This window comes from Phasianus colchicus, chromosome 4 (assembly GCF_987193195.1).
Source record: "Phasianus colchicus chromosome 4, bPhaCol1.hap1.1, whole genome shotgun sequence".
In the NCBI taxonomy this organism is placed as follows: domain Eukaryota; kingdom Metazoa; phylum Chordata; class Aves; order Galliformes; family Phasianidae; genus Phasianus; species Phasianus colchicus.
Genome location: NC_143439.1, coordinates 20230953 through 20254866, shown reverse-complemented (window position 1 = coordinate 20254866; position 23914 = coordinate 20230953). Strand labels below are relative to the sequence as shown.

The 23914-nt window shown below is 39.3% G+C and overlaps 1 protein-coding gene and 1 long non-coding RNA gene across 2 annotated transcripts in view; one reads left to right on the top strand and one right to left on the bottom strand.

The window, feature by feature from the left end:
* LOC149918107 (uncharacterized) overlaps nucleotides 1-14879 on the bottom strand; it is a 32059-nt gene extending 17180 nt beyond the window's left edge. The window contains exons 1-3 of the long non-coding RNA XR_016465887.1: nucleotides 14760-14879; nucleotides 13969-14091; nucleotides 4226-4367 (exon numbers count right to left, since the gene is read on the bottom strand). This is a non-coding gene — a long non-coding RNA (uncharacterized LOC149918107). The remainder of the gene's footprint in view (nucleotides 1-4225; nucleotides 4368-13968; nucleotides 14092-14759) is intronic.
* The window catches only part of ARHGEF38 (Rho guanine nucleotide exchange factor 38), a 33462-nt gene extending 15494 nt beyond the window's left edge, over nucleotides 1-17968 (top strand). The window contains exons 4-14 of the mRNA XM_031607549.2: nucleotides 431-578; nucleotides 3627-3644; nucleotides 7482-7681; nucleotides 8209-8342; nucleotides 10008-10112; nucleotides 10398-10520; nucleotides 12879-13199; nucleotides 14774-14914; nucleotides 16054-16252; nucleotides 16408-16664; nucleotides 17450-17968. Coding sequence (XP_031463409.2) covers nucleotides 431-578; nucleotides 3627-3644; nucleotides 7482-7681; nucleotides 8209-8342; nucleotides 10008-10112; nucleotides 10398-10520; nucleotides 12879-13199; nucleotides 14774-14914; nucleotides 16054-16252; nucleotides 16408-16664; nucleotides 17450-17635 — 1832 coding nt within the window. The 3' untranslated portion in view covers nucleotides 17636-17968. The remainder of the gene's footprint in view (nucleotides 1-430; nucleotides 579-3626; nucleotides 3645-7481; nucleotides 7682-8208; nucleotides 8343-10007; nucleotides 10113-10397; nucleotides 10521-12878; nucleotides 13200-14773; nucleotides 14915-16053; nucleotides 16253-16407; nucleotides 16665-17449) is intronic.
* The last annotated feature ends 5946 nt before the right edge of the window (nucleotides 17969-23914 follow it).

Below are 23914 nucleotides of genomic sequence, written 5' to 3'. Positions count from 1 at the left end.
ATCCAGCTGAAAAAAAAAAAGTCAAAAGGAAAATGAATATCCTTACACTTGTTTCTCCTGCCAGCTCACAGGGCCAACATAGTCTCTCCTTAGCAGCAGAGCTCTCCTGTTTGGTTCTCACAGCATGGGTGTTAAGGTGGGGCAGTAAAGTAGGGGATTGTATAAACAGGGGTGCAGGTGTAGAGATTTTGTCCCTGTTCTCTGGGGAATTTTTGTGCATTAACACTGGTATAATGGTGCCTGGCTGTGACAAAGATGAGCAGCTGAGAAATACATGTAATAAATAATGCACATAAACACACAAGATCATTTCTAAGGGAAGTAAAGTGGAAAGCAGCCTTTTTAGCTCACGGCTAATGTGGTGGAATAATAAAACTCCTTCTGAGATGCTGTTGTCTGGCTTGACATCCTTTGTTTTTCTCTTTAACAGGGGAAGTGTTCTTGCAGATTAAAGGCCCACTAGAAGACACATATAAAATCTATTGCTATCGCCACGATGATGCACACACCATGCTGGAATCCTATGAAAAGGATGAAGAACTGAAGCAGCATTTAAGACTCTGTGTACAGTCCTTAAAGTAAGATCTTTTCAAATGATGATTTCCGTCCATAGTCAGTTGCCTGGCAGGGAACATTTTAAATGGATGCAGATGAAAGGTCCCCTGTAAATCCAGAGTTTTATGAGGCTTGCTGGAAGCTCTGGCTTATGCTGCTTTCATGAAAAGATGACAAGCCAGGGGCCATGATTAGATTTCTTTCTCTCTAAGATGGCCAAAAATAGCACAAGAAAGGCTTCTCTTCTCTTAGCTTCAGTGCCCCATACCGGCAGAAGAAATGCTGCATCATATAATGGGTTGCTGGGAACACCTTGCCCAGCTCCCAGGAAACACACTGGCCCCAATTTTCAGCGATTCTGTTGCCTGGATTAAAATGGCACGCAGTGGAGCTATTCACACATACTGGTGTTTCTGGACTCCCACTATAAGGCCCCAGAGATCTGCAGCTATGCTCGACACCTCACGATGAGGGTATTTGAAAGTGGCCTATGTTGAAACAAGCTGTCATGTCCCACCAGTTGAATTTCCTTCACACCATTGCCTCCAGCACCAGCCCCTGGGGGAAGTGCACTGGGGATGCAGCAGAAAAATGGCTCTGTCTTTCCTCCAGCATGGCTTCCTCTTGCACCCGGAGAACCAGCTCGCTTTCTCTATGAGGAGTGCTTCTCTTCACTTGCGAGCTCCCTTACTCCCTCACTTTCTCAAAAATCTTGCACAGAGCTGTCAGGAGGTAGCATACCCCAGTCCTTCAGACCATAGGTCTCCCGCCAGCTCCAGAAAAGGCTGGTGCTGCACATTTCCACAAGAAATGCAAAGCTGTCACAAATAATTAATGGAGTGTACATCAGCAACAGAGATTTCAATTATACCCCAGCTAGTGATCAGTCAGCAGAGATGTGTTAGGAGATGGAAAGTATATCTGAGTGAAATCTGAGAATAGTAGCAGAAGAAAACATGAACAAAATTAAAAGATAAATGTTTACTTCGAAGACGGGTTATACAGAAAATAAGACTTTGTGCACCATGGCCAAGTAGTAAATACATAACCACATATATGTGCAGAGTACTGAGGCTTCAGTCACCTTGGAAGCTGAAAGAAATAGGTTTTCATATAACCTCTGGTTTTCACGCTAATGGATGGCCAGGTATCTCCCTAAGGGATGTTTCAGTTGCTGACTCCTACAGTATTCTTTTCTGGCTAATAAAGAGAAGTTGTCCCTGTCATTCACTCATCCCTTCTGCTGAGGCAAGAGGATATGGGAGGAGATAAACATAAAAGATAGTGCCTGTGTATATGCCGGGTGGATGTTGCCACTTGAATTCCAGAGGCAGTAGGTGAGGCTTCTGTTCCTTCATCGCAGGTGGGATTTGTGAAGAGAAAGGATACTTTATGCTGAACTATTACAGCCTTTGGTAGCAGGAAGTAACGAACCTTCCCCAAAATGAAGCTTCATTTTGTCCTATTCTTTTCTGATTGGCTTTTAAACAGGAACCAAGGAAAAAATGCCATTTCGTGTATACTGTGTTGCGCTTTTCTCCCAATGGCTAGAAATAGCAGCCAGTTCAAATATTAAGACTTGAAAGTGCACACTCAAATGCACAGTTGTAGTCACCTAAATCTTTTACTTCTGATGAGAGAGCACTTGTCCTAGGAAGAAAATTATGTACAAATTTTACTAAATAAGTTACAGACTGTTTTATATTGTGAGATATAATATAAGGGGGCCAGTGACTACTATTCTCGAGAACTGTTTACTTCTTACATCTTTTCTTTTTTCCTTGGGAAGAATACTATTACATTGAAAAAAAAAAAAAAAAAAAAAGAGGTCTAGTTCCTCAGCTGAGTAATATCTGCCTTGTAAAAAACAACTTCTGTATCAAGATAAATTTGCAAGTAGCCCTCTGCACATCTGTACAGACAAATCAGATTTAATTAGCCATGCTTAGATTCCTACGCCTCCTGTTGACTAAAGGGGAGAAATTCCATCCCAAAATGTAGGTGTCTGTATGGAGACATGTGCAAATCCAAATTATGTAGAAAGCCATGTTTCAGCAGTGATTATGCAAAACAGGAATGTTATTTGCTAGCTTAGCCAAAGAAATGCAGCTGGTAAAAATGAAAGGATGCTGGCAACTACCTGCTGTGCTTTCAATCTGAAGTATCTTGGTCAACTATTACAGGGGCAGAGGGACGTCAGAAGTACTCAAAGAGCTGATGGTGCAGAAGCAATGAAAATACCAGCTTCCAGATGCTCCTCTGGCTGCTGATAGGCAAGGAGATGAAAGTGCAGGTGGTCAGAAAGCAGTGGCTGATTATATGATGTCAGCACTCAATACCAGAAGAGTCTCATGCAGAGGTGGAAAGACATTGTGGTTCCACAGAATCACAGAATGGCCAGGGTTGGAAGGGATCTCAAGTATCATGAACCTCCAACCCCCCTGCCACACGCAGGGCCACCAACCTCCACATTTAATACTAGTTCCCTTGCATTTGGGTGAAGTTCTCTGAGTTTAACTGTACCATGAGGAAAATATTCTGTGTGCATTTTTGCATGTTTCCAAAAAACAACAGTATATCTCTGCTGCTTTCTGTACGTATATCAACAGTATCCTACTCTGAAGAGGTTTCAGTTGATAAATAGCCTCTCAAAAAGTTGAACAACTTCATTGATTCTCTATTCTAAAAGTCTAAAATGTATTCTTTTTCACATAGAAATCATGTAGGAATGACATTTAATTTTGTCCTTTGTGCTAAGGATTTGATGTTGCTAGCACAGCGACTCAAGCTGCCTTCTCTAACAGAGTTAGGAGAAGGCTGGGTGAAATCCAGGTTCCTGACAATCTTTTCTCATTTGGGGCTGTCCTTTCAAAAAGATGTAGGGTCAGATTCATTGGTACCCTCTGGCTGTTTTGTGCAGTTCTGCTGACACACAGCAGCCATAAACCTAAGTTAACTGGCTAGTTACAGCTGCTCTGTGTCACCGAAGTGTATCTGAGAATCTGGCCCATGATCTGTATAAGTCCTTTTAGGAGGAGCTAACATATATTTTCATTCCTTTTCTTTTGCAGAAAGATGTACGAGGAAGAGTAAGTACCACGTCTTTTTCATGTGTAAAATAATCTTTAAAATATCTTTTATTTATCTTAAGTATGCTTAAAACTGTACATGTGGAAATTTTAAGAATGCTAAGCAATATAGTAGAATGCATAGACTTCTCCAGGACATATGTGATAAAACACTCTCAGTTTTAATTTCTCTAGGCCTGTCTGGTTTTCTAATTACTAACTGCACTGGCTTTGCAATGTCTTTCAACACTTGTGGTTTATGAAGCTACTTAATTTGGATACCATTTCATTCAGAGCCCTTTACTACTACCTTGTTGTCTAATAAATGTGCTTAGAGAGCTCTGAGCTCCTCAGCAGTGCTTGTCAACAGTGCAGTGTCAAATCTGAAAATCCAGGCACTCTTCAATTGCTTTGCATTATGCATCTGTAGGCCTGCTCAGTACACACCAGGCTGATAGGTAAAGCTATTTCTAAGGTGAGGACACTTTTGGTAGCCCTAAATATATGAGAAATCCATCTTTCTGAGAAGCTTCCCTCTGACAATGGCTGTAGGAACATCAGAAAAGAATAAATGTCTGGCAGCACCTTGCCAGATCACTCACCCAGCTTTGGATACCTTCTTGTTAAGGGACTTCTGTGCCAATGTGACATCTTTGAAAAGCTTTAAGGGAGAGTTTATCAAGGCTGTGGTTTTGGACATCCAGCAGGTCTGGATCCTTGAAATACAACACCTTCTGAATTTACCTGCAGGGAGGGGTAAGAGAACGGGTTAGCTGAACCAAAGAACATTATTACAATCCAGTCAGAAATGTTAAGAGAAGAGAAGCAGGTATGCTTTATGTGGGTAGGAGAGAAACATCTGTAAAATCAGAGAATTAGTCGGACATCATAAATAAGGTCAATGTAAAATAGACTTCAAAGGATTTACGTGTTGAAATCCTAAGTTGGGGTTTTCAAGATTTATTCTGTGATTGAAAGTACTTTATTTGCGTTTTGATAAAGGAGATTCTATACTCCTTTCTAAAAAGGTGTGGAGGTCCTAGGAGGAACACCAAATACCCAATAACAAATAACCCAATGACAGTAAGATCACGTGAGAGAGCAGTGTGTGTAGAAATAACACAAGACTGGCTGCTCTGCTTTGCACTACCCTCCCAGAAGTTAATGCATAGCTTTCTCCTTCAGTTTACAGTGGAGTGTAGGATACAGCACACTACTTGAGCTGAAACTAGCTCTTGTAAAGCTGTGCAAGGAATGATGTTCAGCTCAGGAACCCTCCCTGAGCTTGGCTACCTTGCATGACTTGTTGGCATTTGTGTTCCCCCTGCAGGCACACAGGGCATGCTGAAATGCCATCTCCTGTACTTCAGAAGTTGTGTAGTCACAGCAAAATGTGGGCAGATCTGCACCTGAAAGTCTGCTCAGTCTGCTCTGTGTTCGAGTTGGAAAGCATGGCATAACTCCTCTCAAACCATCTCCCAGGTTGCTTTTCATTCAAGTGTGATCAAGAAAACAATTATACACATATCAGACAAAGCTGCTCATTGCTATCAACTAGATTGGTTGGATTCTGCTTGGATTAACAACTGTGCAGCCTCACTGAAATCCCTGGGTTTGCATGACAGCCTTACAGCACAGCAAATTATTTGCCCTGCCTGTTTTGTGCTAATATGGGCTCACACATAGTAAATTGTAAAACTCAAGTCTTTGAGATGTGCTGCAGCCTGTGATGTGTGCACACAATTTCAGAGCTGCCAGCTGAACACAACACTGTCCTCAGCCCTGCAATACCAAACTGGCTGTCATGTTCACCACAGGACTTACCTGCTAGACAGCAAAAGTGTGTGAAACTAAACCCGGGGTCCTCTCTCTTTGCACAGCTCACCACCATGTATTTTTTAAACTGGTGGGAGCCCTTCTGCATCTGTGAGCTTGCTTTGTTGTAAGGAGGGAAGCAGGGTATGCCATGAAGCTCACTGCAGCTAAGCCAGCTGCATGCTCTGCAGAACTACACTGAGAATCTGCTATGAGATTACTGCAGCTACTTACAACCTAGAATACTTGCTAAATTCACGATAAGATGTGGGAGAGGTAGAAGCAGCATTGCAAATGAATTATCAACTTCATTCTCTGCACAATGGATGTCACAAGCCTGTTTTGGTCGCGTGGCGGTGCCACATCCTGCCTGGCTGCCGAACGCGTGCTCACTGGGCCCACTGGAAATGGGACTCATCCAGGGAGAGTGGAGATCAGCAGATAATCTCGCTGGGGAGAATTAGAGGAGTTGAACTTTGTGGCATTCGGTGCCCCAGGGAGTCATTATCTTACAACAAACCTACTATCTCTCAAACCATATTGCTAGACTGCGTCATGCAGATACGTGAACAGAGGGCTGTTTATCACTTGGGCAGCTGTCCAAAGTGCAACTATATAAAGAGAAGATACTTGAAGATTTTTCCATTCATGAGGCAGCTTCTACAGATTTGCATTCAAGGGGCTTTTTAGAGAAAACAATAACAATTTAAGATTTTTTTCATTATTGCTGCCAGAAGCTGAAAGAAGGGAAAATAGCTCTATATATTTAATGTAGGATACAGGGAAAATGAGGGGGATTGAAATGATAAGAAGGTTTGGGGACATCAAGAAGCTTTAAAAGGCATCTACTTTTAATTTTTTTTTCATGCAGAACTTTTTGCAGATAATGTCTGTGCAAGAGAGATGGTTTAAATATGCAGATGTCTCTTCTCAAAGGCATTCAAATTGTTAGTTAATTAGTCAGCAGTAAGGATTGGCTCTTGTACTTTTCATACATATAAAAGTGGGAATGAAAGCCTTTTTTTCCCTCTTCTGCTCTTTCTGCTCACAAAACAATAGATGTCAGCCTGTAAATCTGAGTGGATGTTCTCTGCTTTTTCTTCTATGTTGTATTATTCTGCTTTTCCTCATTCGGAAATCCTTCTTTGCCTAGCATTAGCTTTTGCACAGTTATTGTCAGACCAGCTCCTTCCCTCCAAGACAGCCTTTTTGGGCATGCAAATGGAAGCCTTGCTCTGCTCTACAGTCTTACACCATTCCCACCAGCTCACTCGCACTTTCAAGGGGTGTCTGTGAGTCTGGGTAGTTCACGGGAGTGCTGGTGATGCTGCAGCACTCCCAGGTTTGCTTAGGAGAATGCTAGAATGAGGAGAGACAAGGACTCCTCTGACCTGTTGCCAAAGCCTCAGTAGTGCGATGTCACCTCCTGGAAGCCAGCACAGAAAAACAGCAGGTAAAGGATGGCAAAGCTTATGCTGGCAAATTGAAAGGTGTTGCGAGAAGGGATGCAGCAGTGAGCAGGCATCTCAGTTACGCACAATGTGGAGATGTTGCAATTTTAAAGCTTAGGGGCCAGAGCAGGATGTAGTAGCCCCACTTGCTTGCATTTCTCAAACTTCCTGTTATTTGCTCGTCCACCTACATCTCCCATCTTGGGTACCGTGCCGTGCAAGTTGCACCATACACACCCCTCAGACTGAGTGGGCCAGTTTCAGAGCCGATGTCTAGGCAATAGTCTGGCAAATTGCTGAAAATACAGAAAACTCAGACCTGGTGTGTATTTCTCATTGAGGGGGCGGGAGGAGGGTTTCATTTGCAACAGCCCGTGTTTCCTGACAGATGTATCTTATTTTTTGACTTAAGTGGTGATTGCACTTCTATGACTCAGTGCAAAGCACTGCTCTGGTTTTGATATTTTCCTTAGTTGAAAGCTCAATTGAAGGATAGAAGAGGCAGCAGCTTCAATGACTAGACAGAAATATAAGAACTTTTTGTCTTCACGGAGATTCTCCTTATGTGACTTTTTCCTGGTATAAATTATAGAGGAAAGCCAAATCTAATGGACATGGGATCCCTGATGATCAAGCCAGTACAGCGGGTAATGAAATATCCCCTGTTACTCTGTGAACTGTTGAATTCAACTCCTGCTTCTCACCCTGACCACAAAGCACTACAAGAGGCCCTTTCTGCTATGAAAAATATTAATGCGAACATCAATGAACTCAAAAGGAGGAAAGATTTAGGTAAGGAAAAAAAAACAGTGAATTTTTCTGTCGGTTTGGGCTGGCAGTTGCAAGAGAGGTTTCAACTCCAGTCATAATGCCACAACAGTTTTCGTTGGTGTTACTTAAGTTGTGCAATACACCAGGTTTCAACAAAATAACAGATGCCTTAATGTCACTTGTCCTCAGCCAGCTATGTTGCCTGACAAAGGATGCAGATTCCCAAAACATGAAAATGATAAAAGGATACATGTAATACCCATGTTCATCATCAGTAATGCAGCTGCAAACACCAATAATAATTAAGATGCAGTGACAGTGCTGTTTCTTACAGACTTGCAGACTTGCAACATTGAAGCCTTGCTTCAACATTCTCAAGGCTAGTATTGATAACAGGGTTTTCATAATCTCAAGCATTTGACACAAGATTACAGCAAGTGACATCAAAGTGTCTGGTCTCAAGCAGTTTCGTATTTGTGCTCCCATTCCTATGAAAAGTTATATCCACGGATATAGATTATTAGTGTCATGAAATTCTCTCTGCGCAGTGCTGAAGTATAAGAGGAATGATGATGATGAAACCCTTAAAGAAAAGTTTTCTCGACTGAATATTCACTCCATTAGCAAGAAATCCAAGAGGGTCACCAGCCATCTGAAAATACTGACAGGGGGAGAACCTCAGGTACTTAACTCACCCAACTGCAGATTTGCATTGACAGCTTCAGTGCTGCTTTTGCACAGGCATTTCTAAAAACATTTTAGAAATACAGTTTGTGGTGTCGCTTTTCTCCTGCATCATTTATAAAGTCATTTTCTGAGTGTCACATAAGACAGGAAAGATCTCTGTGATTGAAATAGAAAACAAGATAATGTATTCTTTATCCTTTCCTCTTTTATCTAAGAGTTTCTCAAGCTTGTGATCTTCAGCAGAGAGGAAGTGACCAGTATTTTTGTGAAAGTCAGCTTCAGCTCTTTGTGGTTGGACTGGCAATAGTTACTGTTGAGCTGTGAACACATTCTGGATGTCTTACTGTCCATCCCAACCTTCACATTCTGAGTCCTCTAAGGAAGATGACTAATAGTCCCACTTAATAAAGACGTAGGGTTTGCCTCTACATGCCTAAGAACCTGTAAACATCAAAACTACCAGAGGCAAAGAACTGTGCGATAAATCCAATGCATGCTAGATGGGCAAAACCAAAATGCTCCTTTATAATTCCAATGCTGTAGTTCAAAACCTACCAGGATAAACATTTTCAGAAAAGCTTCAATCTGAATCTCAAAGAAAATCAATTATAACTGACCTTGAAAATGATCTCTCTCTGCACAAGACTACTGGTTATACAAGGTCATTTGCCTTTCTAGATGTGACTTTTCAAGATCTGTGCCATTTTTTCCTGTTTTGTTGTTTACCAGTGGCTTCCCCCCTTTCTCTGACGCAAACTACCCACATTTACTTTTTTTCTGCTCATTTATTTGCACAGTGGAAATTTCTGTATTTTTGCTGTTTTTCCCACAAAACCCCATGGCAGACTGGAACACTGACAAGGCTATGAATTCAGAGAAATGTAAAATTAAATGGGATTAAGAGGAGAGGTGATTTTTTTTTTAAGAAGGTTCATTTTCTATTTTTTTAATTGAGCTTAAAATATTTGAGAATCATCTTACACTTAAGATGTATGTTATAGATTCAGTCCTCTCTCCTGCTTAATTAAAAAAAGTTTTCAATTCACATCTCTGAAACATGCTGTGACCCTTACAGCAAAACCCCCTGAAAAACAGGTTTGAGATTTCTCAAATTCCTTAACTAAAAAGATAGGCAGAAATAAACGTATTTTCAGGGTTTCTATAGACAGCATTAAAAAAGTAAAAGCAGCCTGTTTCCAGCTGGTGAGGTTACAAGCCGAAGAGCTGATGTCGCTCTAGAGGTAACAGCTCCACCTACAGACTGCCTGGGAGAAAACTCTCCATTACACACATGAGCACCAAAGGAAACAATGCAGTGACATAAAAGTATATCATATTTTATGTCATATTTTCACCATCGTTTCCCCAAATGCAGCAAAAATATATATAAAAAAGATATTTCTATTGATACATGTAGATGTGCTTATAATAAAGCAACGCCCTGCTTCCACAAGGTTTGGCAGAACTTAAAATCTCTGTCATGTTGTCCAGTGCCTTCGACTTTTCTTGGATTCAGATCAGAGTTTGGGAGAACTAGAGACCAATCTGTTCTGTTTTCAAAGGGAGGAGTTTAGGGAAGGCTTGGGGTTTTTCCAGCAGAGCTCTAGAGATTTCTTTCATTAGCCAGACTCCAAAATAACAGTGAAAACATCTGATTTAGGTGAAAGATCAGACATTCAATAAGGAAGAAAAGTTGTTTCGAAGCTTAGAGAAGACTGTGAAATCATGTGTGAAGAACATTTCATTATCCTTACAGCATCTACAGGTGGGTACATGGTTTTATGCAATCTGGGGCACAACTTTTTTTAGCTGAACATTAACAACTTTATCCATCAACAGTTTGCATTGAAAATAGGTAAAACACAGGAAAATATTTTCACAGTAAACAACTCCCAAATGACTGGAAACTGCACAGAAAAAAAAGCAAATAGGTCTGAGAGATGGAAAATATTTCTGATTCCATCAGTATTACTGCATATCTGCATGAGCGGGTGCAACACTTTATATAAATCATAACCCATTTTCATCTTCCTACCATCTTCTCATTTAGGATTCCATACATCTGGCTGCACAGAATATAACTGGGCTTCAGGAAATCTTGCAAGACAAAGACAACGAAGCCAACAAAAACTCAAAGAAAATGAACAATCCTACAAATCTCTATGAAGACCTTGTAAGTTTATGCAATGTCCAACATCACATAAATAACAGTGTGTCTGAGAGAACATGTATGTGAGGAAGACTCAGGGCAAGAAGGAGCAAAAAAAAAACCTTAGGAATCCACTGGGAAAGATGAGTGTTTCTTTGTATAAGTTGCTATAGGAAATAAGAAAATTTAGTCCAAGTAAAATGTATTTTCTCTAAAAAAACTAAAGAAAACTTTGTAAGTTCCTAAGATTGAACTAAAATCATTGTGCTAAATTTGCATGCTTCTGCTGAGCTTTAGACAGGAGCAGCGGATCTCTTTTTCTAGTTTCCTTACCAATATTCACAGTCTTACAGTGGGTTTTATTGTTTTTGCTTTTGTTTCTTTTTTAAAATCTTTGCTGTATATATGTCCTGATCTGTTAGTTCCTGGAATCATAAATCCATGGAAATCTCAGCTTTATTACCTTTTCAAGCAACTTAGTATCCTTAGTATAGGGAAAATGTGAACAACCTGAATGTAGCCTATAACAGTTAAAAAACAATAACCCAACTCTGAAAAAACTTCAAGTTTTTCAACTAGTCTCTTGCTTTCAGGTTCCAAAGGAATTCTAACATCTGACTCTACTAAGACTAAAATTTCTCTTCAAAATGGGGCAGGCTGCTGCTTCAAACAGTTCAACCTAGTAAAATTCAGAGGTGGAGGTTTTCTTATGCTTTCCTCAGTCTGATGACAGGAAGTGAGATGGTGTGATTTCCTTTTCTTTGTAGTTCCAGAATTTACAAAGAAACTGAAAAATTAATCTTAATAATCAGAAATATCTTCTCAATATCTTTAAAATGAATGAGTACGTAAGGGGAGGAAGAGGGACCACTCTATCACACTGAATGATGAGTGTGCAGTATGGAAGACACCCTTCCCCACCCACTTCCAGAACCAGCAAAGCAGCAGCAGAAGGTCCACAGCAGGTGAAACATAAAACCAATTTTCAGGAAGACACTTTGTAACTCTCACTGGCTCAGGACCCATCTGGCCTGAAGTCCCACATAATTTTAAAAAACATTTGAACATTATTTAGCTGTGGAAATTTTTAATAACTATGTTTACTTGTTTTCTATTTGTATGTCTTACATTTCATACAGTCTTTACCCTATATATATTTAAAAAAAACCAATAATGTCCTCACTTTGCATGGTGAGCAGATGCTTACGTGTTCTTCTGTATGTGTGTTATCAATGGAGATCTCAGCAAGAGGCTCACGTTAAATTTTTTATTTTTTTCCTTTTCTGTATTTATCAGTAATGGATACTTTCCTCTCTTGTGTTTTAGGGAAAAGTTTAGGGCAGAAGTCCACAATAGCCCCTTCACTTCTAGAAATCAAGAACAGCAGTTTGGAAAAACTTTTTTCTTAACACATCAAAAACTGCTTCACTAAACACAGTCTAGTTTTTCAAGTGGAAATAAGACAGAAGCTAGCAGCCAGTGCACAGCATCTTGGCCTTGGGAGAGCACTCCTGGTACTAAAACAGATGTGCCCTCAACCATGGTGTGCTATGGAGGGGAAGAGGGATGGCTGCCCTTTTATTCCCACACTTGATCCAACAAGTTATTTCACACAGAACATCCGAGGGCTTTAACTTGATTATGAGTTTTACTCATCAGAAGTCTGTGCTATATTACAACATGTGACTATCAAAAATATATATTTTTTTACCGCAACATTAAACTTCTGATTCCTACTAGAGGCTAATAGGAATGCCTAAGAAGGATTTTTTTTTTTTACCAGTTATGTACTGTTGCTGATTACTAGAGATAAAACCAGCAAGCATAGCATAACTTAATCAAGTGTCTGTGTTTGCTTAAACAGGAATTGATTTACTGTTATTTACAGAAAAAAATAGAAGCAAAAAAAAAAAGAAAGTTTTGATATCCTTTGAAACAAAGATTGCCACTGCCATTTAACAAGACCTCTAGAGTTTATAGTGGCTGGAATTCTCAGTTTTACTTGAGTGCAGCATCACGAGGCACTGAAAAGCGTATTTACCTACTCTTCAGTTTCAGTCCTCATGGTTATCCTTCACTGATCCTTGCCTTGGTCTTTCCTCCATAGTATCACAAAGGACAGTAATACAGGCTATGGACTCCAGGAGACCATTTCCATTATCAGACACTGTAAGCTGCAAATCTGTTACCCCCTCCTTTATGAAGGATTTCTAACTCATGCCACACCCTGTACTGTGAAGCTGCCTCTGACAGCAATACTTTGGGAAGGATCAATAATAGATTGCTTGGTGGTTGGTGGACTGCAATCAGGCTGAACCTGTTACTGTGTCTGAAGAACTGTGAGAATGAAGTAACATGTGGGTCTGTTTTATATCTTTCCAGATGGCTCAACTAGACAAGGTTGTTTTGACTCCTCTCTCAGCACTACAAGCCTTGTTTTCAGGCCCACAGAAGCTCATCCAGAAACGCTATGACAAATTGTTGGACTACAACAGCTGCCTCCAGAGGTCAACAGGAGAAGAGCTTGATCTAGCAAAGAAAGACTATGAGGCTTTAAATGCACAGCTAGTGGAAGAACTTCAGGTATTCAACAGAGCAGCCAAAAAGATTGTGTTGAACTGTTTGTATTGCTTCATTACCCTCCTCAGAAGTATTATGTCTGCAGCACTTCAATCAAATTCTGCTGTGGTGGTGCCTGTTCCAGTAAGTAAATTATAAATAGGCATAAGTCCTATTTATCTCTCTTTTTTTCTTTTTGTATGCCTTGGGTAGGGTGTAGGACACATGCCTAAAAGCTACTGTGATTTTGATTGTTTTGCTGAGCACAATTTTTTTTTCTTCTTCTTTGCAAACTCAGCAAAGGTTAAGTTCTCAGCTTGAGTTTTGTCAGTCTTGGACCTTTTGATGAGAATGACCTTAATGCAGCTGCTCCAGCAATATCATGGAGAGACAATAGGGCAAAATGGAGGCAGTTCTTAGCATTTAAGCCTTGGTTTCTTTAGGTCTGCCCTGAACAGCCTAGAAGACACAGGAAGAGAAATTCTACGAAAGTGCATGAACTCTCCTGCTAGTGTTAGGCCTGCAGAGTCACGCAGAAACCTGCAGGTGTAAAGCTAAGGAGATCGGATGAAATAATTTCTATAAAAAAACAAGTTGCTTTTAAATCCAGATATGCTGCAGAAGCTCCTGCATGGAAGGACAAGTCAATAAGGTATAGTTCTGTCTGTGTTGGCAGTTTTAGAAAGTTAAAATAATTTCTCTTATGTAGTCACAGCCAACAAGGATGCCTATTGGAGCTAACATAAATGCATCAGTTCTTCCAGCCTACTCAACTCTTTCTGTGCACTGTAAGCATTACCTCAAGATTATGGAGCTATTATTAATTTGTGTGAAAATTACACAAAGTTTCGCTCCCCTGAAGGACTTGCAAACTGGGAAACAGAGCTATGACAATACCTCCAAATTCACTCACCTGAAACAGAGGCATGTTTAGGCAACTGTGTTTGGACAAGATTCTGCATAAGAAACATGTTGCAGTGAGGCCCTTCCGGAGTATCCCTTTCCACCAAGGGCTGACTTCAGAGGCAGGAAAGGGCTGAAAAATTGAGAAAAGGTCAGGATCAAAACAGAGCTGCACTGTTCAAACAGAATATAAAGGCTTTTTCTGCATGAAGAAATTGGATCCCTATAACGTGACCATTAAGTATTTTGGAATATGCTCTGTCAAGCATTGTTTTCTATGATGCTTTTCCTAAAAAATTAATTCTTCCCCTCTCCCCTCCTTTTTTTCCTGTTTACATCAGCAAACATATTTGGAGTTAGGCACACACCAAAAGCACTTATGCAGTGCCTCAGACAGAGTGCCAGCTTATCCAAGTGTCTTTAACCTGGTATCAGCACGCAGTTTCACAGAAACACAGCTGTGGGGTAAGCCTTGCAGCACATGGGCCACTCTGATGTACATTTGCATCTGAAAACAGGTGGCTCAGTACCATAAATGCAAAGCTGCTCATTTACATTTTCGTTGCTGTTTAGAATATTTTTTTAATGATGCAACTTAAATCACTATGTGTTGTAAATCTAACAGTAATCATTAGTTACTTTTCTTAAGCAGATCTTTCTTTTGTCTTGTGCCTAGCACACTATAGGCTCTGCAGGAAACAGCGGTACCTTGTCAGATTTCTGATGCCTAGTGTTGAGCCCATTAAGCCAAATATGCTGTCTCAAATCTCATTACCATTTTGTTCATGAGATCTAACCCACCTTTATGTTTGCAGCTGTCTTCCTCAAGCATCTGTGAAGTGCAGCATCAGTTGATGGAGGAGGTTCACAAGCTGAATTTTGTAAAAGAAAACAGCAGTGCAACCTTCATTGAAAGAAAATTGAGCTTGGAAAAAAAGAAACCTGCCCCCTCTCCAGTGAGTTTCATACATCTGAGTTGTTTAAAGAATCCTTTTCTGATCACTTTTGAACCAAATCCATGTTTATATCATACAGAGGTCTGGGTTTCATCCCTCCACTGGGAATCTGAATTGTGTTACTGGAATGAAGCTGTTCCATTGACCAGTAACTTCTTAAGACTCTTCACACTCTGTGTTATCTTGGAAATCCACTTGAGATCACTTCTGATTATCCTTAGGTCTTTACGCACGTGTTAAGGCTGTATATGTAAAGTTGGATTGCTTCTCTTGTTAAGAACTGTTGCAGTACATCTTCTTACCCTTATTCAGAACTTTTCATCCTGCTTTTCTGTGTATTTGCATGTATACACAAATTAACACACGTACACACCCCAGTGCAAAAGATTCATGAAGTCCACTAAGAAATCCACATGCCTGTGGTTCCTAATCTTATCACACATTTACAGAGCATTCATGGGGTCTGCTTGACCCTACAACATGAAGTCAGCTTTCAGGAGAAGCCAAGGAAGCTGCAGGATTCATTTTCAAATCAGAGAGGCAGGAACATGTGCCCTTGCTACCACATTGTGTTAAAGTGACGTTCAGCCCCTCTCTTTCAGCCCTCTAACCAAACATGCTTCCAGTTCATAGCACCTTGCCCATATATAACAAGGGAATTTTGTACAAAAAGCAGACCATTCTGTTTCTACTCATTTTCTGCCCCAGAGCTTTGCCATGCAAGTTGCTACATGACCATAACATATCTGATAATTTTTGATTACACTTTTTGCAACTTCACAGAGGAATTCAAAGATCATTGTTCTGGAAAAACAATTAAAGCAGTGACAGTTCACATACAGAACACAGGCTCATGAGAACAGACTACTGGCTAAGAGGTACTTAATTAGTTATACTCCTCTATATCTTTCGAGATCTGTCTGTTATTGGTCAGCTATTAACATAGCAGTTGGAAGGTCCTTTCTGCACATGCAAAGGAGATTTGGTTACATACAGCTGTGTAACTAACTCCTTTATCTGCGTGTAGAAGTGCAGTCAGTTGCCACATGAAATATGTACACTGGTTCCTTTTATGCATCTGTGCTGCTCAACAAACAACCTTGACAGTATTCCTACTGAACAATTTTTACTCTTTTCAGCTCGAATCGCCACGTCAAACAGAAGACCACAGGTCCAAGCTGCTGTCTACATACAGTGCAGAAGTGCTGTATCAAGCTAAGCGCAAGTGCAATGCCACACAGGAATTTGATATTGATCTGCATGAAGGAGAAGTGGTGGCTGTTGTGGAGCAAAAGGATCCCTTCCAAAGTACTAGCAGATGGCTTGTTGACACAGGAAGTAAGTTCTTTGCACAAACATCCCAATAACAGCTTCGTATTGATTTCTTTTCATTCTGGCCCCATCTGTCTGCTTACGTTGTACTGACAGCTGCATAAAATAGTTTAACAGCATTTTTTTTTTTTAATTTTCTGTCTTTTTACTGTGATATCCAGTCCTCAAGGGATATGTGTATTCCTCCTTCCTGAAGCCTTTCAATCCAGCCAAAGCACAGAAGGACGTAGCAGAGAACAACTTCTGTGATGATGATTTTGATAATATCAGCCTCTTTGTCTCTTCACGGCCATCCTCTGACAGCAGCTCAAGTTCAGGGCACAAGAAGAATGACAGCAACTCATCTGTTCACTCCTGTGAAAATCCCACAACTAATAGCACAGGGGCTGGAGATTCTCAGGATATGGATGATCAGCATGTAAGTAGGATACCTGCTGTGCCCGTCTTCTTATTTTTCTCATCTCAAATCCACAGTTATAATGGCTGTAATTTAAATAGTTCCTTTTTGCACTGGAAAATTCTTGTACTAATCTGTCAGAATGACATGGGGAATTTGCTATCCTCTGTCCTTTGGCTTTTTTAAATAGCTACAAAGTGGTAAAAGAATCAGTTCAACTGCAAATCTCAGTCTTGTCTCATAGAAAACACCCCTTTGCATTACACCACCCCATGTACGTCACACAGTTCTCATTTGAGCTGCTTGGGGATTTTTCCACTTACCTTTAACAAGACAGCTGCAGCAAAGATGATCAGCAAGGCACAGAGGTGCCCGAAATTTTTATCATCTTCAGATCAGATCACTGCAGATAGGATCTCTGGCAGCTGAAGAGATGGTTTGAGAGATCCATCCTAACAGCTGCCATATTTAAGAGTAGGAGATTTAGACAAGGTGTTTCTCTCATTTGAAAGCTTGTAAATTCTCCAGCCAATGCAAGGCTGCATGATGTGAGCTGAAACCTTTAGCACAGTGCTCTTTTGATGAGCTTAGTTTGTTCCTTCCTACGCTGAATTCTTAAGACCCTCCAGTTTTACTTATTATTTTGGCCCCATTCTTTGTATACTGTAAGCAATTACAGACCATGCAGTTATGTATGTACAATGCTATTAGATATATTGTACATACACAACTCACGCTAACACACAATGGCCGGGTAAGACATGGCTACATTTCTGAATTCAGATTTTGTGGCTTTCTTTTTTCAGACCTTCTATGCCGTTTATGCATTTCAAGCAAGAAATGATCAGGAACTCAGTCTTCAGGAGTATCAGAAGGTTAGGATACTTCGGTTTTCTGATCTGAGTGGCAATAAAGAATGGTGGCTAGCAGAAGCCAAAGGTCAGAAAGGATATGTACCATCTAATTATCTCGGAAAGATGACATACGCTTAGGAACCTAAAAAGTCCATTCAGCCAGTTTCTATGAAGCAGACAATGATAATCTATGATGGTTTGCAGAAAGCAAGGCAAATTCACAAGTGATTGACAGAAGCCACGGCACCTGGTGCAGCATACACATGATATTGAGGACCTCTGGTTTCCAAAAGCCATCACCTTGTCAAGACCTCAGGGAAGAAGCATTTAACAGGAAGACAGTTCTGCTTAACACCCCAAAGGGCTTGCTTTTCTCTATTACCCCATAATTTTCACTTTTATCAGAATGTCCTACATCCGAATTCAACCTACAAGTACACTTCACAGCTGAAGTGACGTTCCCCCTCCTCCTCCCCCCCACAACATTCAGCAAACAATATTCAAGATGAAGGCAGCCAGCCTTGAAAAAAGACAAATTCAGCCTTCAGGGATTTTGCAGTTCAGACTGAATTGTTCTTAAATCCCTACCTTGATGAACACAACCACATCTCCAGACTCAAGCTTTTGGGTTATCTATTTTTATCTCCAGCCACTTTTGTAAAGAATCTTTTTCTCAGTGGTGATTATTAGAGTGGGAAAAGAAAAAAAGGTTGCTTTTTTTTAAGAAGCATTTCAGTTTAAACCATATTGATGCCGTTGGTATCAGTAGCTGGACTCAGAGATGAAGGTATTTTTAGTTAAATGTAGAAATGGAATAAGAAAAAAAAATGGAAGAAGCAGGTAACATGAAAAAAAGAGGTTATCTTCAAGAAAATAAATTTCATAACTACATTAAGGTAAGAAACAGTCTGTAGCAATATGAACATGCCCCAGGTTTAAAGTGACTTTTCTACACACTAGCTGCTGTAGATCCATGTAGTGAAACAACTTGTGTTACTAGATTTAGGAAATTCATTAAGATTTAGAAAAAGTCAAGCAGTGCCATTCCAAGAATATTTACTACCTATCTAATTCTTTAGGTCAGATACAGAGATCATACTATCAAGGGAATACACTAAGATTTAAGATGTATCAACATTTATCTTCCCAAAAAGAAAAAAAAAAAATCATTCTCATACTGAAAGCATCTTAACATTAAACAGTGAAGAAAATACTGATGAGCTGATCTGCTCTTTGCAAAACTTGGAGTTAAAAGCCCTGTATTCTGCTGAAGTATTTTAGCAGCTGTCAGGGTTATTTTAAGATGACAAAATTGTTCACACCATACCCTCATTGAGCACAGGAAATAAAAAAAAAAATCCCAAGGAAAGATGTGACTTTCAAGCAATACTTTGAGTTTCACTGACTGCAGTGACCCTTACTGAGCTTAGGATGGTACCTTACACTAGAGACTGGTGGGCAAACAATACATCTTCACTACTATCATTAATAACTGTGTGTTTATAAAAATGTATTACAGGACTGAAATGCCTTGGTCCTCTAGGAATGAGTGAGGACCTTCTTACCTTAAGTACTGCAAAAAGAAAACAAATCAACAACCTAAGAGTCTAAGCCTGAAACAGTGAAAGAAACTCCTTGTAGATATTTTCAGTACAACTTCATAATTGTTTATAACTGACTGACCAATAAAATGACAAATTGATGGGGGGTGGACAGGAGGGTGTTGCTGATCAAAGGTGAGCATATACAGAAATTGTTCTATAGCTGTTGTGTTAGTTTCTACTTCCTGTAGCTGAAGCACAGGGCATGAGGGTAAAACAATCCAAAACCTAGAGAGTAGCAAGAAATAGCCAGCCTGCAAAGAAAGGACAAGAGATTTACAATAGCTGATGCAAACAATAGTTTTTGCTGCACAAATGGATCTACTTTCATTTTCTTTGGAGCCCCATATTTGTATTTTGTTTTGCTGAAAAGACAGAATGTTAGAGTTTTGCTCAGAAGATGTAGTAGATACATGGTAGATCACAGAGCTGAGATCCTGAAATTTATGCCAGATTAAAGTTATATGATAGAGAAACTTGTGAAGTCCACTGAGATGGATATTCAGGAATCAGGATATGAAACTCTGAACTACTGCAATCCAATGACCAGTAAGAACAGATATGTACAAGGTTGCTTAACTTGCACTTTCATTTTGCTGTTTCATAGCAAGCAAAAAAATCATCCATGGATGAAGCTTTTTTTTTTTTCCAAAAGAAAACTTTACATTTAAGTAAATGAAGAAAATAAAGAGAAGGAGGGGGATGAAGGGGAGGGGTGCATCACCTTGGATGATGGAATTTTATGGATTACTATAAATTTCACTCTACTGAGATTGCACTGCACTGGCACTTAAACATCAAGATTATGGGGAAGATGTACACAAGAAGCATTTCATCATGTCTTACATTTCAGAATATTTTATTTGGAGATGTTCTATACTTTGCAGTAGTTGAAAGAGTTTTAGAAATGACTAATTGTATTTAATAGTGATTACATGACTGCATTAAGTCAAGGAATGTTTTATATTTCAGATAGGGAAATTAAGTAAGGGGGAACTGTTCTCAGAACTCAGCTTGAGACATACGGAAGGCTCTGATTTTGAGTGTTATGTACATTCTCCATGAAAAATCAGGCTCTGTGAAGGTGTCTCTAAGCAAGTTCAAACACTGCTTTCCAAAGTGTTCAGTAGGGATCCTGAAGTAACAAGAAAGATGAAGTAACAGTGACAGTGTTTCTTTAAATATGTGGGATTTCAGAACTTATAGAAGGATTCTAATAAACTATGAAATCCCACTTGATGGTTAGCACTGGGTGTTCCAGTGGATTAGCTTATTTAGCCACCTCAGAAATTCCAACTCTTGTATGTTAAAATTTGGTATTACAGGTGTCTCAATCTTTTCTTTTGCTTAAAAGAAATAAAAATCCAACTTCAATTATTGCAAAACCAAGAAGTGCTCTTTGAATTAAAGCCTTCACACAATAAGGAGATTTACAACAATTCAAATTAGACTTGCTCAGATGCATTTTTGTTAATGTCCTGCTTTCAGTATTACAAGTTCTGAGTCAGGTTAGGACTCCAGACATTCTTAAAAGCTGCGTAATGTTTTCACAGCTGATTCAGTAATGTTTAGAAGGCTGCAGTATTCTAAGAATTTTCTTGTTCTAATTAGTGACAAAACTAATTATTTTGACTGAAGCAGGACAAAGCTGCAGTTTAATCCTGCATGTACTCAAACATGCATTTTAGTTACTTGAACCATCATGATAGTAAGCACGTACTACCAGGACTGGGTCTGTTCAAAATGAAGTGTTTCTCCCTTCGTGGATGTTTTTTTTTTTTTTTTTTTTTTTAAAGTGTTGACATTGGTCACCTGCAACCCTACAGACATCCAAGCCAACAAACATAATGTCTCTCATTTGATCTTTGACAACTGTGTTGTCTTCCCTCTTAATCCTTAACTGAGGATTTACCTTTTCATAACAAAAACACAATGAAGAACCCTCCCTTCTGACTTCTAATTGAGTAATTACGCCCTTCAAATGTTAAAATATACCTTTGCTGTCATTTTAAGCTGGATTGTGAAAATGCCACCTCTGGACTAGAACTGTAAAAGAAAAGTCATAATGCTTGTGACTATAACTCCTCCTACAATCATCTTTGTTCAGAAATGGTGAAAGTAATCTTTTTAAATTATTGCAATAATAAAAAATTTTTCTAAGGCTGTTGTCTTTTTAAAAATTATACAAAAAAAGACCTATTCCAGAAGCATGAGCTTCTGGAATAGCAAGAGCTATGTATGCTACCCAAGATCTGCCTCTTGTTGTCAACTATAAAAAGCATCACTGCAGAATTAGCAGAGCAGAGGAAATGGACAGTTGCATCAAATAATACACTGCCTTTTTAGAATACATCTTAGCTTCTCTATTCACATATTAAAACTTGCTCAGTACCTTGATAACATACAATGAGTTTCAAAATACATTCAAGTTTGCAAATATTATGTTAGACCTGTTCTTTTCTTGCTACTTCTATGGTTGTGACCATTATTTACTGCCAAAGCTTTTTCTGTTACCACTTGTGACAGAAAAGCCTGCTGCAGAAGTAGATTACAGAACTGTGCATTAGATGCCAGCATCTTTAGATGCTGTTTAGATGTTAGACCCAGATACTACCAGCACCCCCTAGTCCAGCCAGAAGCATTCATACAGAATAAATTGCCTCACATCACTAAGGAATTCAGGATTTGGGCATCTATGAAAAACATCATATATAAATGGAAGTACATTTCTATACTGAGTTATAAAATGGGTAAGAAAAGTCAAGAAGCTACACTTACAGTAGATCACAGAGCAATCTAGCTTAGGGATAAAAAAACACAGGACTGTTTTCCTGTTATATTTTTCCTAAATATGAAATATATTTTCAAAATTCAGAAGGCCTTCTTTCCCTTCTGCCTTACATTAAGTTCTTCAACTACAAATTCAAATTCAGTTGAACAATGTCATAGAACAGATTCCTCTTCTGAAAATACAGTTAATTCCATACTAACTTCAAAGCAGAAAGCAACTGTTCCCTTCAATATACTCTGGCTTCCAGCAGTGCCTATCTTACATATTCAAGCTAGACTGTTGATTTAAAAGTCCAGGTCCATGTTATAAATCCTTATTGATATAATACTTCAGAGAATCACAATCTTAACTGACATTTTTATACCAACAGAAGGAGACTTGAAATTTCATTTCAGAAGCTGGAAAAGTTAAAACAAAAAAATTTTGATATTAACTGCAGCTCCACTGCAAATTTTGCTTAAATGTATGGCAAAAGAAGTTGATGATAGTGCCTTCTAGTGGGGATACAGGCACTATGGAGCAATAGCTCACCCCTTTCCAATAGCCCAAGAGGAGTGCAAGGGTTTGTGCTACAAACCCTTACACGAAGGTGAGAAGTGGATCCAGGCTCCACTCCTTTCAGTCACTCAGGTGCATTGTTTGCACCTGTGCTCCCTGAGTTAGCCACACTTTCTCACCTGGTGCTCAGCCATTGTTTCAGGCTGTGACCAGGTAATTCCACTGTCAATACTGACCTGTTCGTACAATTTCAGCTAGACTTGGCCTTACTAGAAAGAAGACAGGGATGCACAGAACATAGCATGTTTTTAGATCTCAAGGGTTATATTAAATTCTGCTAGCTACCACAGTTAAGAAAGACCAGTTTTTTTCCCTTTGTTCATCCCATATGTAGTACCTAAAATGAAACCAGGTTCATACGTAAGCTTCTGAACTCACAAACAAAATTGTTTATTTGGACACAAGACACAGAACCTTCCTGTGGGAGCAAATCATACTATTAGAGTTTATACTTTACATAGTAGCACTCCAACCATTAAAGGAAATCTAGCTTAATGCTCTACTTCATAACATGAGCAACATTTTTCAGAATAGTATTTAAGAAGAAAATATGCCTTCTAATTGCAGTATTTTTTCCTACTATAACAACATTAAAAGCCTTTGTGCTAGAGAGTGAGAACAATTAGCTAATAAATGGGCAATAAAGGTTCTGTATTCTCCCTCCTAGTACTGTCACTTACTTTTAAATTGCCCTGGAAGAAGCATGCACTACAAAGACAAAGTTTTTCCCTTTTCACTGCACAAGAAATGTTAATTGCAGCAGAAAAGAAATTCTCAAAGTAGCTAAGGCAATCCTGAATAAATGAAGCTATTCAGACATTCAAAAACAAAACTTAGCTTAAACCTGAACAACGGAGAGGGGAAAAGAAGGAAAGTAGCTGCATGTATCAGATTTGCTCATCCCACATTTCAAACACATAAAAGGCTGTAGTTTTCACGTACCTCCTAAACTGAGACATTTTCATGTTTAGAGATGCTCCCCTCAACAGAATGGAGAGGGGATTGCTGCAGGCTGATGATAGACAGCAAGATTCAAAATCCTTCTCCAATTCTTGAGAGACATTAAATAACACCACAAAATAGAGACAGATACAGGAGTTCCCATGAAAGGTGTGTGGAACACTCAGTATAACAAAGTCTTCCTATTCAGAGCTTAAATTTTTTTCCTTATTCTTTAAGAAAGCAAAATATGCTCATTTTCACAGAAGACTAAAGGAATACATTCAGATCTCAGAATCATCTTCTGTGTTTTAAAGTCTATGCTATTAGAAATATTTTTTATGTACTTCAATGCAACATAGCTCCTATTGCTATTTTAGATACTTGCAAATACATAAATGGCGAGCATGCAATACTTCTAAATCTCACAGCATGGAGTACCTTGGTGATCAAAACTTTGTTTCAGGTGCACCAGAGGGAGCCAACACCCTGACAGGTAATATAATTCCCTTCACTTTCTTCTAGTTT